At 41.1% G+C, this 19,343-nt stretch overlaps 2 protein-coding genes and 1 long non-coding RNA gene across 3 annotated transcripts in view; 1 reads left to right on the top strand and 2 right to left on the bottom strand.

The window, feature by feature from the left end:
- Positions 1-19,343, top strand: part of LOC139023449 (uncharacterized) — a 763,591-nt gene that overhangs the window by 353,847 nt on the left and 390,401 nt on the right. The window lies entirely within an intron of this gene.
- Positions 1,559-4,772, bottom strand: foxf2a (forkhead box F2a). The gene is made up of 2 exons (XM_023976732.2): positions 3,494-4,772; positions 1,559-2,312 (listed from the first exon to the last, which is right to left on the bottom strand). The coding sequence occupies exons 1-2, from the start codon at positions 4,488-4,490 to the stop codon at positions 2,137-2,139; spliced, it is 1,173 nt and encodes a 390-aa protein (XP_023832500.1). The 5' UTR covers positions 4,491-4,772; the 3' UTR covers positions 1,559-2,136.
- LOC111956273 (forkhead box protein Q1-like) lies at positions 11,567-13,234 on the bottom strand. The gene has a single exon (XM_023976719.1). It carries the CDS (start codon positions 13,023-13,025, stop codon positions 12,126-12,128), a length of 900 nt encoding a protein of 299 aa, XP_023832487.1. The 5' UTR covers positions 13,026-13,234; the 3' UTR covers positions 11,567-12,125.

Genomic DNA, 19,343 nt, shown 5'->3' with positions numbered 1-19,343 from the left:
ATGAGGAGATGTTCGTTATCAAACGCAATGTTTCTAAATTTGTCGATGTTAACCCTCCTGCTATGTCCCGTTCGAATTGCACCGATTTACGAGGTTTCTCTCTGAAAAATGTAGTTCATTTAATCTGATTGTCATAAGGTTCCATGACTTTGTCCACACAGGGCATCTGAATACACAAAATAAATGTAGATGATTTTCATTTCATTTTGGGTGTTTTATGTAACTTTTGTACACCTGTGTGTGGTGTTCCCTGTCAAAAATGACCGGTCATTAGAAATGAATGGGTGAGACTACAATTAGTGTATAAAATTGAGTTCAGGCACATGCCCATTAATCAGATGTACACACTTCCCTCTCCCAGACCCCCACATGCATGTGTGTTTGAGCACACACACACACACACACACACACACACACACACACACACACACACAAACACACCACACACACACCACACACACACACACACACACACACACACACACACACACACAACACACACACACACACACACACACACACACACACACACACACCACACACCTCACTCCCCTTCTTGGCTTCCATGGCAACCTTTCCCCAATATAATATTTTCCCCCACGGGAACCACACCTGTTGGCATTCTCACAAACAATCGCAACATTCTTTCAGTAATATATAGAACTTTTCTCGCAGCTCTGGTATATAAAGCTTTTTTGAGGCTTTGCTCACAATTGATTATGTGGCAGCACAATGACCAAACGATATACTGTATGTGAGGCTCTTGATCATATCTTTCATCATGACACTGGTGAGGAGGAGAGAGTCATTGTTACATTTCAAAAACGAGTTGTATGAGCTCAGGTCAATGAGGACTACAGGCCATAAATAGCTAATAGAAGTTCAAAAATTGTAATGTTCACAAGAACTTAAGTTGATAAAAAGATCTAACWCAACATGAGGTGATAATATATGTATTATTATGGATTTATAATCAGCTATAATGGGGCGGTCATTTTGGACTGGGAACACAGAATGAATGAACATGAAACGAACACAACAGGAGGGTTAAACTAGTAATAGGTTTCAGTTGTATGTAGTATGGAGAAGGTGAGCTGCCTGTAATCGTAATTTTAGCTATGCTTTTTTTTTTAAGATATCAGATTTTAGGGATGTGGATTTGCTTGGCTCTCGTGTCTTACCCGATTCACCAGGGTTCCCATTCTCATTGTTGCAATGTAACTTGACCTTTGATTACAGTTCTGATTGAAATGTCCATCTAATATTCATGTTTCGCAAGGCTACTGATTGATAACTAAATCAAACATTGCATTTGTATATGCTGAATAATTCATTATAGGTATTAATATATGTGTAATTATTTGTCAACAGTGCATTCATTGAATTAAAATAGTATGCTATAACAATAACAACAGTTATATTAAGGTTTGCAATAACAATAACAAAAACAACATACCAAAACACCTAATTGTCATAAAGTGGTCAAATTGTCTCAAACACAATCTTGGGAAATAATTCCCTTGCTGTATACATTTACCTTCGAATAAGAACTAACCCAAACAGTTGTAAAATATATTTATTTATTGGCTTGCTGTAGCCTACAGCGAAATATTTTTTTTAAACTCTGGGGTCTAGAGTTAAGTGCAAATAGCTAAAGATAACCCGGGGAGAATGTGCATGTATTTTTCAGTAAACACATTTGATGTGGTTGGATATTTAATGTGGTTGGATATTTAATGTGGTTGGATATTGCATTTTATCCGTGTCGATAACTGGTACTCACACACTAACCTACAATATTGAATGATACAATAACTCCTGAATAGATCGTGGCATGGAAGAGCTGTCTGAGCCGTGATTGACAAAGTGTTGGACAATGGCAATACATGCATCTCTTCAACTTTTACTTCATGCACTCAGTCGTTTTTAATTTCTCCGGAATGGTGTCGTGACACAGACCTTCTCAGAGACAAATAGAGTGCCTGACGTTATGTATATATAGCCTACATTCCCCTAATTCATYTTAGATATTTGTACCGGACTTGGCAAGGGACAAATGGTATAAGCGTATAGCTTGTATATAGTGTAGTTCATGTGATCTTCATCCAAGATGGCAATGGTCTTATTGCGTTTATTTCACATGATGCATGGCTTGACATCCTGACAGACGCTCTGGTGGTGGTGATGTAGCTGGTGATAGTAAGATCCACTGGCAGTCGCCGGGTGAAACGAAGAAATTCCGTTAAAGTTTAAAAAAAAATCTTTCCTGTCACACACTGGCGATGAAGGGCTTGAGTATCGAGATAATCCCACTGCAAACGGATGGAAGAGACGTGACAGTCAAACACAAACCTTGTAAATACTACACCAATTTATTCTAATACACATAATGACTGCAATCCATGGCGTGTGTTTCGGCCTATAGGTGTCAATATTTGGACGTTGTATTTATCTAAATGGAATATACTCCAATTATTCTTCTAAAACGGTAGGCTTTCATTTTTCCTTAAACATGCAGATCATTTAGAGCATACATGATCACGAAAAACAAACAAATTTATGAAACATTACTTTTACAATGTGAAAATAGTAGACCTATTTGTAAATATAAGGTTAGCATTTCAAAATATTGTGCATGCTCTCATGGAAAAGTGTCGTTCTATTTTCATTACATTTGAAATATATACCATAAATACTTTGCTTTCTCTTTAGTCCTGAATTTGCCTTCTATTTATTACGTGCACGACAATATTGGGTTAATGCTGCTTTCGCCTAATATCTGTCAAATCTATAACTATTTCAAAAACAGCAGTGGTATTTCTGTTGACCCTATTTATTTAATTCAGTAATATTATCGTTATACCATTTATGTGTTGTTCAATAAGTGTATACCTTTTGGAGACCATTGCGTAAAGGTCACAGGCAGTTCTATGTTCACAATGGTCACAATAAACCATTTTTATAGATAGGTAAAACTGTATTCAGTGTTGACATTATAGATGTATTATTGTATATTAATTTACACATAATTGGGTGTTGTCATATTATTGTCATGTCATATTGTTGTTTGGAGCATTTTCAATAAGGACTTGAAATAAAATCTAGGCTACATGTTCAACTTTATTGGGAATGATTCTGTTAATCTTGGCAATAGCATTTGCTTTAATATTGTTATAAATATGACTTTATTGTTTCTATTTTTCGTCAAATTTTCATAGTTCTGTAATAGTCTTTTGGTCATAAGTGGACAAGCAGAGTAATGTCCGTGTTGCCTAACTAGGCCAGATGTCTACTTCCCTCTGATTCGCAATTTGCAATTGCCCATCTCGACTACTTACAAATGAAATAGCTCATATAAATACGAACTATTTAATGCAAACTATCCTTCGGAGTGGACGATTGGTTGTATACGAGTTGTATATTTTATAATTGGCCATATATTGCACCAATTAAAAATTGTGTTCCCCTATATTGACAGGAAAGTAAAGCCTACCTGAAATGTCAGATGAGTCCCTTCCGTTGTGATGGAGATAGCTTTGCTCCAGAGAGTATGGGGACATGCTGGAGTGCAAGGCGGAGGATGTGGGACTGTTTGAGGCCAGGGATTGCTGCTTGATATATGGAGACATACCAGGTGATGCCCAGTGTGAGGGGGCACTGGCATAGGGAGAAGCACTGGCGTAGGGAGAATGACAGTCCAAAGCGCCCACTGCCATCGCAGCCGGGGAGGTGTGCAAAGGGCTACTACTGCTGTCCGGGCAGTAGTCTCCATTAGACGCCACCTGACAAGCCGCCATGTAGGTGGACCCGGGGCTTGGTGACATATGAGGGACATGATGCCCTCCACCCAGCCCGTCGTAGCTCCCTGGCACCGTGTTCCCCATCACGTCCAGGTTGTAACCGTTAGCATGACATGCCAAGGACGCGGAGGGGTTCTGGAAATCAAAGTTTTGGGGCAGTATCGACGCTCCAAAACCGATGCCATTCATCATTCGATACATTGGTTTCAGAGCTTGGCATTTCCTACGGAATCCGCGAGGTCTGCGACGGAAGGATCCCTCCTCAAACATAAACTCGCTGCCCGGGTCTATAGTCCAGTAGTGGCCCTTCCCTGGTCTGCCGAGGCCCTTAGGCAGTTTGATGAAGCACTCGTTTAAAGACAGGTTGTGCCTCACTGAGTTTTTCCAGCCCTGGTAAGACCCCATAAAGAACGGGAAACGGGCCTGAAGGAACTGATATATTTCTGCAAGAGTAAGCGTCTTTGTCGGGGAGCTTTGGATAGCCATCACAATAAGGGCGATGTATGAATAGGGCGGCTTCTCAGGTCGCCTCAAGCCAGAGTTGCCCTTTTTTCCTTTGTTTGATGCATTTGGTGAGCTCTCCGCCACTGGCTGTGCGCTCGTCAGTGTGGCGTGCATCACTCCGGCTGCTGGGCTGCATCTCAGAGGATGAGACGGCACCAGATGTTGCTGTGAGCTCTCAGTCGTCATGTTTGCGTCCACTTTAGAGACACAGAAGGACAAGTGTAGGCTATGACCAATGCCTTGCGCGACTCTTGTTCCACTGACCTGAAATGTCTAATACTGACCTGAAATGGCTAAGAAGTAGGCTACACCAAATCCTCTTCAGTCAATTACTTCAGACGTTCTAAAAATAGGTTTCCAAATGGATAATCAAATAAGTTAGTGTCCCGTGGCGATTCACTGCACGTGTATTGCTGTTCTAATCAGGAACAGCAGCTGTGTATCGGTGTGGCCGCTGCTCCAACTCCGTCTCACTGTGGCCATCTCTGGAAATAACCCCTTAAGAGGGGAAACATAAAGCTCTTCGACTTTCCTGCGCATATCCACTCGGCCAAACAATACTCGACCACCTATCAATTCTTCAATCTCTCTCTGCTCTATAGATCCCGGGTAAATCCCTCTAAGAAATCGCTAGGATCTCGAGATCCAACCCCTGCCAGATCTGGCCTCCGTCCAGACATAATTCTAGCAAGAGCCACACATAACACAGCGCAGAGTAGAGGACTAACAGAGACCTCCTCCCACCCGCTCCTCACAACTCTAATACACGCAATTACACCATTTATCAAACTTATTTAGACACTGCAGTCAACACTGCAACAGCCAAAGGATGAAGGCAATGGTTCCAAATTAACCATGACACCGCTTGCTTATATACCAGTGAGACAGAAACACAATATAGCCCTATTCTATTTAGTAGAATTCTAGTTTAGTTATACAATATATATATATATATATATACTGTGATAGTATTCAAATTATTTAATTATTGTGTTCTTGCATGATGCTCTCTGTTGTCCTTATTCAAAATAGGTTGCGCTTGAATGATAGCACATTGGACCTATGATGTACTTGAAGATGGAAAAAAAGCCAAGAAGAGCAGATAACTACAGATAATGGTATTTTGCTGAACAGTCAGAGCTTCTTAGAGTTTGCGGTTTTGTCTAGCAAAGGTAATAATAGTCCTTAGTTGTCGTGTTAATTTGTTGGGGGATGTTCAGGATAGGACTTTGCCATGAGTGGAAGCATGCTTTTTCCATCAGACGCTGCCAGTATACCACACACATCGCGCGAGTGTCAGTTTACGGGCTCGAGCCTGGATCATATCCCCCGAGAGCTGAATTAATTGCACAGATCCAAATGAGGTCTTGGAGATAGATGTAAATGTTTCCATATTGATAGTACCCTATTGATGATGATTATGATGTTCTTTTGTTGTTATTTTTCTGTCGTTTTGAGTTTATAATTATTTAAAAGCTAAATAAATGAGTCTAGGCCTACTTCTTATAATGTAAAAGAAGAAACCATGCATGCATGCCGATTGTGCCCATATGCTGGGGAACATTGTACCATGCGTAATGCATACACAATGCTTGTAAGGAGATTATCTTGGGGAAAACAAAAGAAGGTCAAACGAAAACTGGTAGGAAGTGTCGCATCTCCYAATTAATGTGATCAGGATAAATTCAATTTCAATTCAAGTCAGTTCAGGCAATCTAAATAAAAAATAATCGAGGAAACGTGGATCGACGACACTTTTGAGTGTACATGCAATATAATTTAACCCAAATATGCATTTATATTCCTATAAGGCAATACAGGAAAATAACAAAAATGATCAAGTCAAAGATTTAATGACGACATTGAAGCTATTTGGAGACGCGGTGTTAGCAATTTGTCCTACCCGTTGAATGTGTAATAACAGTAAGGTATTTTAAGCCAATAGCTTTGATGCAACAGTTAGAAATGACAAGCTCAAACTCTTAACCAAACAAGGATGTGGAGATAAGATCATTTTTCATTATAAAAACAAAGGTAGAGAACATAATCTCCTCAGAATTTCCGGCAATAATAACCCCGCTGCGTTCAGGATGCACAGCTGGTTCAAGGAACTTTTTGTCTCAGTCACAGAAGAATACTTGGAAGGCTTTGAAAAATTTACGCACAGAATGCGAGATACTGCCCTATCGTCTTGGTAAAAATCTAACAAAAATCGATGTGGACTGAAATCTACTAAAAGTCTACTTCGTGATTGTCTCTCACCCTGTTCATGTGTCTCTATTTGAGGCGTCGGCTATTTGTAACTTCAGACAGAATATATATATATATATTGAATGTCTGTATCCACTCACAGCAAGCTTCTCGGACACAGAAAAAATACTTTGGCGTATTTCTGCTCCAATACAGGGACCAATTAATAATGACATTTGTGCCACATTAATAATGATAAACATTATTTATATAAAGAACATAATAGCTGAATCTATTATTATTGTTGTAGTTGTTATTATTAKTAGTAGTAGTAATAGTATACCATATTTTTGTAAATAACGATAGTTATTAATGATTATTGCAACGCAGTAGGCCTAAATATGAAGTGGCCTACTGTGATATTGGTAACAATGTTAGCTTAAATCTAGAATAATATATATGAAACATTTGAATGCATATAACTGTTATTGGATCATTGGTCCCGCTTTAAATGACCTGCATCTTATAAAGGCTTCATAAAGCCTTCATAAAGACTTCATAAACACTACATAAATGTGTTGCAAATCATATATAACCTTATTTCATGCTCTATAAAGGGTTCATAAATGTGGCATAACTGTGTGACATAACCAACAATGTCAAATGTGACATAACCCACTATGTCAAATATGACATAAACCTGTGCTTTATAAAGGGTGGCATAAGCAACGCTTAATAAAGGCTCTAGAAATCATATTAACAATGTCACGCATCTTGGTAGAGCATTGCAACGCCAAGATAGTGGGTTCAATTCCCGGGACCACCAATATGCAAAAATGTATGCACGCATTACTGTAAGTTGCTTTGGATAATGTGTCTGCTAAATGGCATATATATTACTCTAAAACATTTCTAGGATGGCCCAACCTCTTTCCGTCTTGGGTGCATAGCCAATATTGGACCTGACCTTAACTTTCCCCATAATGCTGTGCTGCAGGATGACACGATCTAAAGTGCAGTCTTGCATAGCAAAAACAACAACTTAGTAGTGCATTTTAAATCCGTTTTTCTCTTTTGCCTAATTCTTTTTAAAAAATCCGCAAATTCCATTTTCTTGGATTTGTTTTTCCAGGTTTCGGATTTCCCCAATTTTTTTCTGGTTTTCTCACACTTTTTCACACTTTTTTTAATAGAGAAACCACAAAATTAGATTTTCTGTGTTCACAACAATGCTTAAAATGCATCAGTGGACCCCTTAAGAGGTCTGGGAAAAATCTTAGAAACGTAMATTTTTGAGTGTAATTTCCCTTTAATTCCCATTTAAAGCATGCACTGTTGTTTGGTTAACTGGTGTTTCTGCAGTGCAGTAAGCCCCCATGTGATGGAATTCGCAAATCAAATTCCCACTTGTGGTGCCACTGGACAGCAAAAAAATTGTAAGTTAAGCGTTATCTATTGTAATTTAAATTAGTTTGTAGTAGTTAAGCGATGAGTTATATTACATAGCTACCTCAATCGTTATTTCAAATAATTTTGGGGACTTCACAGCAATTGCTAGCCAGCTAAGTTACATAGCTAGCTAACTATACCAACACAAAATGTAGCTAACTAACATGCTCAACTAAATACAAATCCCCCAATAAACATCAATGTCTCATAGTCATGTCATGAGATTTGTACATTTAAGAGGAATCTAATAAAACGAATCAAAATGAGTTTCTCTCTCCCCCATTTAGAGTATTTCTGGTTCAGCACAGAAATGTCCTTATCCAGATGGTGTGGCAAAGGTATTTCCTAACAGACCTGCTAATTTTCTTTGTTGTTACTTTTAAGGTTGGAACCAACATGCAGTAGTCTACCTCCAGCAGGCAGAGACAAGAACCATCTGTCCACCAGCTCAGGGACAAGCTATTCTATTCGTAGCCCTGTGTAATGTTCAATGTAATTGCATTGCTGGACTTTTTTAAACTTAAAGTATTTGTATTGTTTTAAAAATGTAAAAATAAAAGGAAATGTATGGTTTAAAGATGTCTTTAATATTTATTTGTTTTAGCTGTTAGTGACAATTCCCTAAGTCTTAATACATCAATACATTGTATGTGTTATGAATGACCAAAGGTGTCTGACTTTAAAGTAAGTTCAGTGTCATGTGATATAGAGTCCTTATGGATGTGTTATGATTGACCGAAGGAGTCTCACTTTAAAGTATTACAGGACACTACATACATTGTCAATAAATAGATTATACATCTATGGTTCTCATGATCTACAGGTTGCTGTACGGTGTGAGAGGTATTTAGATGGGTTGATGGACCAGCAAAGCCTGAGTTTAAGTGGGTGTGCGTGTGTGTGTGTCAGAGCCAAGATGATTTGGAGTAGTCCTACCTGAGACTACCGCAACAGGTATTCCTCTTCTGTTCCCATAATGGAGACCAGGGCTTGATTACAACTTGTTACAAAGGTGCCATCATTTTGTGTCTGATCTTTCAGTGGGGGAGTGGGTGAAGTCAGCGGGGGAGTGGGTGAAGTCAGCGGCGGAGTGGGTGAAGTCAGTGGGGGAGTGGGTGAAGTCAGCGGCGGAGTGGGTGAAGTCAGCGGGGGAGTGGGTGAATACAGCGGCGGAGTGGTAGAAGTCGCGCGGATGGTTAAGTCACTGGCGGGAGTGGGTGAAGTCAGTGGGGTAGTGAGTCAGCCGGCGGAAGCGGAAGTCAGCGCGGAGTGGGTGAAGTCAGCGGGGGAGTGGGTGAAGTCAGCGGGGAGTGGTGAAGTCAGCGGCGGAGTGGTGAAGTCAGCGGGGAGTGGGTGAAGTCAGCGGGGAGGTGAAGTCAGCGGCGGGAGGTGTGAAGTCACGGAGTGGGTGAAGTCAGCGGGGAGTGGGTGAAGTCACGGCGGAGTGGGTGGAATATGTCAAAGACCTACTGGGCCAGCACCTGCACAGTATGGCTCATTATATTGTTGTGTGCTTGTTTGTGTACTGAGGAACATGTAGCTTGGTTCCAGAATAAAGACACTTTCAAGTTCCTTATGTTGAATTTCCTTTTGTAGACTACAGTACGTTTAACGCTATTGCTCACACATTTTTTTATTTTATTTTTTATTTCACCTTTATTTAACCAGGTAGGCTAGTTGAGAACAAGTTCTCATTTGCAACTGCGACCTGGCCAAGATAAAGCATAGCAGTGTGAACAGACAACAACACAGAGTTACACATGGAGTAAACAATAAACAAGTCAATAACATAGTAGGAAAAAAAGAAAAAAAGAGAATCTATATACAATGTGTGCAAAAGGMATGAGGAGGTAGGCAATAAATAGGCCATWGGAGCGAATAATTACAATTTAGCAGATTAACACTGGAGTGATAAATCATCAGATGATCATGTGCAACCATTCAAACTTGTACCTTAGTGGGAGTGACCATATAATTTGACGGGAGCGACCTTACTGAGTCAAGTATTTGTCATCAGGCTATGTTCTTTGCTAGCAAAAACATTACCCCTGGTCGTCACTAGTTAATCCAGCCAGAAAGTCAGAATTGTGGCTAAACTCTGCCCATTGCCACAATTTAACCACACTGCTAAACTTATGCCTAACCTAACCTTAAAGACCAATAAGCTMATTTTTGTTTTCATAAATTTGTACAATTAAGCCAATTTTTTGACTTTATGGCTGTGCTATCTAGTGGAAACCATTCCACCTGGCCTCAAGGGAGAAAAAAACAGGCCCTACCTTCCAGCTAGCTAATTAGCAAAGGACATAGCTAGCTATTTAATGGCTTTACAGAGAAGAAGAAAGTCTACACCCTTACAACCTATGGTCAATGTGTGTCGCGCGTGCGAGGAAAACTATCCCAATAAGAGTTACAAAACATATCTTTATTGCCAAGACGTGTCGGACCGATAGGACAGAAGTGCAAACGACACGTGGCGGAAGGTGTTGTAGGAGATGATTGGTTGGTAGATTATACAAAATAGTAATACTTTTCAAATTTGATAGTTTGGTCTACCAGCCCTTCCGCGCTTTTGAGAGGAAGGGTCTGGGAATGAGATTAGGTGTAATGTGACTATAACTTTAAGTTATAGAGTGTCTGCCATCTTTTAGCACAAYATGTCACAATCTATAAAGCAGGTGTTTATATCATATTCGACATAGTGGGTTATGTCACATTTGACATTGGTGATTATGTCACACAGTTATGCCATATTTAGGAACCCTTTATAAAGCATGACATAAGGTTATAGATAGTTTGTAACAAATTTATGTAGTGCTTATGAAGGTATTACGAGGGTTTTATGAAGCCTTTATAAGCTGAACGTCATTTAAAGTGGGACCGGATCATGTTAAGTGATTTTGATTCAAGTGAGATGTGATATATAGCCTACCATTAGTCTACTATTAGTCTACCATTAGCCTACCCTTTCGAAACCCTTTTCGATATCTTCAGGTCCTCCTTCCTTATACTTCCGTCCGTCCTTATTTCCCTTCTCTGGCCTTCCTCCCTTGCTTTCCCTTTTAATGTGTTTAAGCTATTTCATACAGCGATAGTCTAGGCGAGACGACAATAGCCTATACTGTAAGAATATTTACAACATTATCAACGTGTTTCATACAGCACATTCATTGTTTGAGTGCTGACAATGATAGGGATACGTTTTGAATGACAGCTTTCAGTCAACGAAGCTTTGCGCATTAGGCATCATGTCACGCGCATGTCCCAATCAATTTCAATTTGACAGCGAGCGAATAAAATTAGCCTAATTATATGTCGCCTTGATAGAAATGGTAAAGCAGTGTTTTGAAAAGGGTTGGATATTAGACCAAGTCGATTAGGCAATTTCTTTATTTGTTTTTAAATGCACCTGCAGGCCTACRCCATACACCTGTCAGTGGCTTTGACGGTATGTTGGGATTTAGTAATTAATAGGCCTATCTCTCAAAGGTTCCATGCATTTTGCCGTTTTGAATATCATTTTTCTTGAAAACAACTTGTAGCGCAGATATCTTGTATATCTGTTTTTTCACAATCTATGCGCTATGGATTCAATAAGATAATAAAGATAGAAACACATCACATTTCAACGTTAAAGTGACTCTTTATTACAAATATTAATCGTGTTTTTTWAAATAAAAACATACAAACAGCTCGACTTGCACAAATGACATGCCAAATGTTATTAACAGCATGTTCTGAAGGTCAACTGATTGTCGAAAGTAACAACTTTTCAACAAACCAACGACATAAATAGCCTATAATCTATACATCATAAACTGTACACTGTATAGCACAAAAAATGCCATTGATTTAAAGGGAAATTACCACAGAACCTCAAAGGAATGACATAAAGCCTACTCCTTCCACACTAAATGTCCATACTAAAATGTCCTGATGAAATAATACGACGCCCTGTCTAGGTGACTGGTTGTCCAAATTTAAGGTAATGCAATGAAAAGCATTTAGTTGATACACAATAATAACTGGCAAAGTACACARGTGCAAACCCAGTGTTTTCATTCCATTTGCTACACCCCTCGGKTCCATTACGACAACAAACTGTCTATTTGTAATAGGTGGTAAGCGTCAGCTCTTTTAAGTAGTTGGCGTTGGTACTGTAGAGATTATCTGGTAAACTGATTATGCCTTTGAATAATATTCTGCGGGGTAACTGTCTTTTCGATTGTCCACCTCTGAATAAAATCCACCACCGTATGCCCTTAGCACATGCGCAGCGTATGAGTCCACATGGAACATCGACTGGGCGTGATGTGGCAAGGCGACAGGTGATCCTCTCATAATGTGTGGCATCATCTGAGTGTAACCGGGCCACGGTAATGCAGCAACGGTGGGAGAATCCTCTGCCCACTCCTGTCTCTTGAACGGTTTGCTGAGGATACTGTCTATAGCGAAGGAACTGGAGAACTTGGCACTGCTGGGTCCGGTGTTAGTGGCTGGTGGTGTGGAGGTTATGGTGACTTGTGCGTTCTCGTCGGCAGCAGGGTCAGAGACGTCTTGCTCTTTGCCTGTTTTTTTATTGATGCGCTTTCTCCTGCGTCGGAACACTCCGTCAGCGAAGGTGTACTCGCTGTGAGGATTCAGCATCCAGTAGTTGTCTTTTCCCCAGGGTCTAGACGGGTCCCGGAGGACCTTTAGAAAACAGTCGTTAAGTGACAAGTTGTGGCGCACCGAATTTCTCCAACCAGTGTAGCTGCCCCGGAAAAATGGAAACTTTTTCATCAGATAGTCATTGATCTCTGCCAGAGTCAGACGACCAGATGTTGAGTCACGGATAGCCATGGCAATCAGTGCGATGTAAGAGTACGGAGGTTTTGGTCTCCGTATGTACGGTTTGCCCATGCCTATGCCGTCTGCGCCGGGTGTGACAGGTGGCGGGCTGTGCGCCACGCAGTCCCCATCCGAACCCAACTCTTCCTCACCGGAGAGAGGCGAGCGGACGCTGCCCTCGGCATCGCTGCACAGCTCCTGCAAAGATTTCACCTCGTTGTGGTGGTTTCCACAGAATACTTCAAGTTTCATGTTGTCTATGATTATTTATCCTATAGCCTACTACTAGTTCTATATCCAAATTGTATCGGAATCTCAAGTAAAAACAGACACGTCCTCAGATGAAGTCTTGTCTAGTGCGTAAAAGTGTCAAAACGCAGACCGCTTTCAGTCAAAATATCCTAGAAGTACCTGATGAAGTCACCGTCCTCATACCTTTGGGTTCACTMGCTCGTCTCACCTCCTGTCTGTCTGGTGACCTGTTTATAGCACAGGCTCACCTCAGTACCAACCCAACTAGGCGGGGCTAGATAATGATATGGATATTTTGGAACAACTGAAATATCATGCACTCTCAATGTTTATGACACATCGTAAATCATCATATCTATTTTTATGTAAATGTTTGTTTGGAAATACGATTGCGATGAATAGCCCTTTCACCCTCCTGTTTTCAGCATAACAAGACAAGTATAGGCTACCTTTCATGTGTAACTCGATCAGGCTGTGGAAGTAGACACCTCAAGAGTATTTCACCTGAGACAACAGGTGGCGTTATTTTCCTTTCCATCCGTTCTGTCTAGAATGATACCATCATTATGGAGAGTTATACCTGATTTATTATCGTTTTGTTTGAATTCTTCAAATGTTTCAGTTTGGCCATCATATGTCTGCAGATACACTTAATAATGCCCTATTTGATTCAAGCAGCCTCCGCTGAAAAAAAACATATTTTTTATATAAAGATGCTATGCAGTGCTTGTATTACTTTGAATATTATTTCCCCACAGTTTCTCTAGTCTTTGCCTGCTCTACATCCAGGATAAAGCATTCCATCAAACAAATTAGAGATATCTCAGCTGTCAACCATGGGGACATCCCAGAAGCACACTCATAGTCAAGTCATTCTCTGTAAAGTCAGCAGTAGGTTAATGTTACTGTAAAAAGCTGAAAACTTAAAATGCCATTATAAATAGTTAACATTCAGTTGTCCTATGCTGGTGTGTGGGAATTCCATACTTATTAAACTATGGTTAATGTAGAGAGGACATCACAAGCAGTGTTGGGGATACGACTCTGAAAAGATAGTTTACCAAGCTCCCAATTACTTCACACCAAATGAAGTTAAGCTACACTAAAGTTACCCCTACGAAAACTATAGTTTACTCAACTAAAGTTACCCCTACGAAAACTATAGTTTACTCAACTAACGTTACTTTGAAAAAGTAGTTCACTACATCCAAACTACTGCGTTTAAAAATGATCATATAGTATGTAAATCAGAAATGTCACAGACTACAAATTGCAAGAACAGATAACTTTGGGGTCATATGTTAACAGAATGTGTAACTTAGCCTATTAAACACAAAAGCAATGTGTCAAGTGAAAATTAGGCAGGACTGATCCTGAATAATAATGGAAATTATCATCTACTTCAACCATATTTAATCAAATTTTTGCAAAAAAAGTAGTGTTGTTCCAGTAGTTAGCTACACTGCTACATGGGGAAAAAGTAATGAAAACACTACCTCGATTTGAATTTAGTTGAACTACCACCAAGCTACTGCAAAATGTAGTTTTATTACTCGTTGAGCTACATGTAGTTAGTTCACTACTCCCCAACACTGATCACAAGGCAGGTATTAAGGGCATTCGGGGCTAATGGTGAACTCCTAGTAGGGAGTCTTAAGTTGTTTTGTCTTGAAGAACATTCACACTTGTGGATTTCAGGGTGAAGAAGACAAAATAAAAACAAATAGTTTTAAAGTGCAAAGTGATATTTTCAAGTGTTCTCATGATCACACGTCAAAGCACTTTTTTTGATGCAGCTGAAAGCATGCCAACTCCTGCACCCACGTAGAGACCGATGTTGTTGTGTGAGTCTTTCTTTCCTAAACAGCAGCAGCTAGACTATTTACCTGTGTATACTTGTTCCCACTTGTTGCTGTGCTACTGAATGTTGGCCTCTTTTGATGAATTACTTATTTAGATGAATTACTTATTTTGATGAATTAATTTATCTTGAACATTTTACTGCAGTGGGCTAAATCAGGGTCACACAGTGTGTTTCTTGGTAGTCTTAAACAAATCTACTTTGGATCAAAAGTATACACCTCACACACATGATTATGGTCTTAACAAAAAGAAGACACCTGTACCATGTCAGATATATAGCTGAAATGTATTCAATTTAGATTTTGAATCCCAWTATTACACTTTATATACAGTATCAGTCAAAAGTTTGGACACACCTACTCATTAAAGGGTTTTTCTTTATTTTTTACTATTTTCTACATTGTAGAATAATAGTGAAGACATCAAAACTATGAAATAACACACATGGAATCATGTCCTAACCAAAGAAGTGTTAAACAAATCAAAATATATTTTACATGTTAGATTCTTCAAAGTAGCCACACTTTGCCTTGATGACAGCAATGCACACTCTTGTCATTCTCTCAACCAGCTTCACCTGGAATGCTTTTCCAACAGTGTTGAAGGAGTTCCCACATATGCTGAGCACTTGATGGCTGCTTTTCCTTCACTCTGCGGTCTAACTCATCCCAAACCATCTCAATTGGATTGAGGTCAGGTGATTGTGGAGGCCAGGTCATCTGATGCAGCACTCCATCACTCTCCTTCTTGGTTAAATAGCTCTTACACAGCCTGGAGGTGTGTTGGGTCATTGTCCTGTTGAAAAACAAATGATACTCCCACTAAGCACAAACCAGATGGGATGGCGTATTGCTGCAGAATGCTGTGGTAGCCATGCTGGTTAAGTGTGCATTGAATTCTAAATAAATCACTGTCAGTGTCCCCAGCAAAGCACCACAACACCATCACACCTCCTCCTCCATGTGTGGAAACCACACATGCAGAGATCATCCATTCACCTACTCTGTGTCTCACAAAGACATGGTGGTTGGAACCAGAAATCTCAAATTTGGACTCATCAGATTAACGGACAGATTTCCACCGGTCTAATGTCAATTGCTCGTGTTTGTTGCCCCAAGTACGTCTCTTATTCTTATTGGTGTTCTTTTAGTAGTGTTTTCTTTGCAGCAATTAGACCATGAAGGCCTGATTCACGCAGTCTCCTCTGAACAGTTGATGATGAGATGTGTCTGTAACTTGAACTTTGTGAAGCATTTATTTGGGCTGCAATTTCTGAGGCTGGTAACTCTAATGAACTTATCCTCTGCAGCAGAGGTAACTCTGGGTTTTCCTTTCCTGTGGCGGTCCTCATGAGAGCCAGTTTCATCATAGCGCTTGATGGTTCTTGCGACTGCATTGAAACTTTCAAAGTTCTTGACATTTTCCAGATTGACTGACCATCATGACTAAGTATTGATGGGCTGTTTGTTTCTCTTTGCTTATTTGAGCTGTTCTTGCCATAATATGGACTTGGTCTTTTACCAAATAGGGCGATCTTCTGAAATATTGAAATATTACTAAACCGTTTGATATAGAAACACCGCATTTTTTGAGTAAAAATAAAAAATATACATGTTTATTAATTATGAAATTATGAAACGTATTAATAACGTTCCACCCAGGACACTAGAGGGCAATTTGGTCATTTGACTGCAGGAAAGGGCTACATAAATAGCCTTAAGGCTACTGATGACTTAAAGGAACACGGAAGTTATGCAGATATTATACGAAGGTGACACCATAATTGTGAAAACAGAGCGTCTGGCTGGAAGCCGTGATGGAACAGGTTTTCTGGAAGATATGCAAAGAGTGAGCAAGGCAAACCCAATGCTTTCTGGGTAAGTATTCATCTCAAGGTCATGCACAGTTTAGCAAAAGAGAAGGAAGATCACCCATACTGTTTGGTCACTGTGAAAAAGCATTTGTCTGTTTCTCTATCTCTGGTGTTGGTTTCAGGGTTTGGTTAGGCCATCTAATCCAGGGGATGCCCACCAAAAGGTTAGCAAAACACTGGTTGTGTAAGTGACTCACATCATGGAGATTTTGCATTGTTTGTCGTGGTACTGAACCATAGCCAGCTGGCTTGTACTGTAAACCCTTTCCTTCTCTGTAATGCATCGTATTTCACTGGCAGTGAATGTTACTGTATTTAGCCCAACTGTCATGGATGTCTTGAGGATTCCTGAATTCTATTGGTAAAATTTCAAGACAGACAGTTATTGGTTTTGAAGTTAGAGGTATGCTAAGGGCCTATGTGGAACTGGCATGGCAAAGGGCATACAGTAGCAGCTGATCACCTCTCTATGCCCTATCAATCTCCTCCAACCTCTTCCAAAGGGACATAGCAGACTGAAGGCATGCTGTAGCAGAGTCAACCTGTGGAGTGAACATGACTTACGATGTGATTCCCCCTATGGCTAACGCCAATGCTTTCATTCTCCTTTAGCACTACCACACCTCAGCTCAGAATGATGTTATGTTTACTTTAGATGTATGTGAAATATTCTCCTTCCCCACACCACATAGTGCATTTAAGTAAGATGCAATTGAATCCATCCATAGTTAATGCAAATGATAACAATTCAGCCATTTCTTGTTGACAACATAAGGACATAGACATGACCGCATGTTCTTCCAGACACAAAGCCCTCCATCCTTTATGTTTATGTAAGAACCATTATGAATGTCAAGGTGTGTGCGTGTGTCATAGTCTGTGTGAGTGTGTGTTTTCAGAGCAGATTAAGTGTGATCATCTGTTTGTGCTGTCTGTGACGGCGAAGTCGCTGTTTTTGAAGAGACTCAGTGTTGACTATAGGTCTCTGTTATCCAACCACACAATGACTAAGGCTCAGATGGCATGTATGCGTTCTCCTCACATGTAGCGGCTTGTGTTGGTGTGTGTCTATATGTGTACATGTATATGTCTGTATCCTCTTAATAATAGCTTGGCTGATATGCTACAGCAGGTGGGACTGGAGAGAGGGAGAGAGAGAAAGAAAGAGAGAAAGAGAGGGGTAAGCCCCACATAGATCTGTAATGATGAGATATCACATTGGGACTTACATCATCAGAGTACAGGTGAAAGTCAACGTGACATAATGGAATAGAATAGAACAGTGCTGTCACGTTCCTGACCTGTTTTCCTTTGTTTTGTATTTGTTTTAGTTGGTCAGGGCGTGAGTTGGGTGGGTTGGTCTAGGTTTGATTTTCTATGTTGGGATTTTGTGTTCGGCCTGGTATGATTCTCAATCAGAGACAGCTGTCAATCGTTGTCCCTGATTGAGAATYATACTTAGGCAGCCTGGGTTTCACCTGTGTTTTGTGGGTGTTTGTTCCTGTGTCAGTGTTTGGGCCACACAGGACTGTTTCAGGTTAGTCACGTTTGTTGGTTGTTGTATTTTGTAGTGTTTGTTGTTTTCCCATTAAAATATGAATACTTACCAATCCGCATCTTGGTCCGATCCCATGCTCCTCCTCGTCTGAGGAGGAGAACGACTACGACAGCCGTTACAGAAACACCCACCATAACAGGACCAAGCGGATTGGAGAAGGAAGGCAAGAACAACAGCAATGGGGAAAAGAGGAATGGACTTGGGAGGAAATCCTAGACGGTAAAGGACCCTGGGCAGAGCCAGTGGAGTGTCGCCGCCCCAAAGCGGAGCTGGAGGCAGCGAAAGCGGAGAGGAGGTTTTTATGCTGGAGGGGCGATCAAATGAACATAGATGGCGGCTACAAGCTCACATGAGCGGTTTCAAATCCCTCTGGTGTACGGGGGGTACACCGCGTGCGCAGTCGCTCGTAATGTGCCCTTCTCCTCGTGCAGCTTCCTTAAAAGTCGTACAGTTCACCTCACATACCAACTCTCCGGTCTCCACTACCGTTGCGAGTGAAAGAGGGCGTCGTACTGGTCAGACACCGTGTTATGCGGTGGAGCGGCACGTGTCGCCCATACGCGTGCTTAGCCCAGTGCGGGCTATTCCACCTTGCCGCACTGGGAGGGCTAGGTTGGGCATCGAGCCGGGTGGCATGAAGCCGGCCCAACATATCTGGCTCCAGTAGTCTCTCGGGCCGCGTCATGGCACCAGCCTTACAGGTGGTGTCCCCGGTTCGCCTGCATAGCCCAGTGCGGGCTATTCCACTCGCCGCACTGGCAGGGCTACGGGGACCATTCAACCTGGTAAGGTTTGGGGAGGCTCGGTGCTCAAGAGCACGTGCCTCCTTCACTGTCTGAACTGCCCTGCCTTCCCAGCGCTGTCCGTCTGTCCCGAGCCTTCAGAGCCGTCCAGCCAGGACACCAGAGCCGCCCAGCCCAGGACCAGCCAGAGCCGCCCAGCCAGGAGCAGCCAGAGGCCGTCCAGCCAGGACCAGCTAGAGCCGTCCAGCCAGGACCAAAGCCAGAGCCGTCCAGCCATACCA

This window comes from Salvelinus sp. IW2-2015, linkage group LG32 (assembly GCF_002910315.2).
Source record: "Salvelinus sp. IW2-2015 linkage group LG32, ASM291031v2, whole genome shotgun sequence".
In the NCBI taxonomy this organism is placed as follows: domain Eukaryota; kingdom Metazoa; phylum Chordata; class Actinopteri; order Salmoniformes; family Salmonidae; genus Salvelinus; species Salvelinus sp. IW2-2015.
This window is presented reverse-complemented; position numbering and strand designations above follow the sequence as displayed.

What these genes read in the sequence shown, in the direction of transcription:
- foxf2a (XM_023976732.2), bottom strand. Translation starts at nt 4,490, where the DNA reads ATGACGACTGAGAGCTCACAGCAACATCTGGTGCCGTCTCATCCTCTG. An exon ending in GGACTCATCTGACATTTCAG is followed by an intron (nt 2,313 to 3,493) that starts GTAGGCTTTACT and finishes ATCCGTTTGCAG; the next exon opens with TGGGATTATCTCGATACTCA.
- LOC111956273 (XM_023976719.1), bottom strand. Translation starts at nt 13,025, where the DNA reads ATGAAACTTGAAGTATTCTGTGGAAACCACCACAACGAGGTGAAATCT.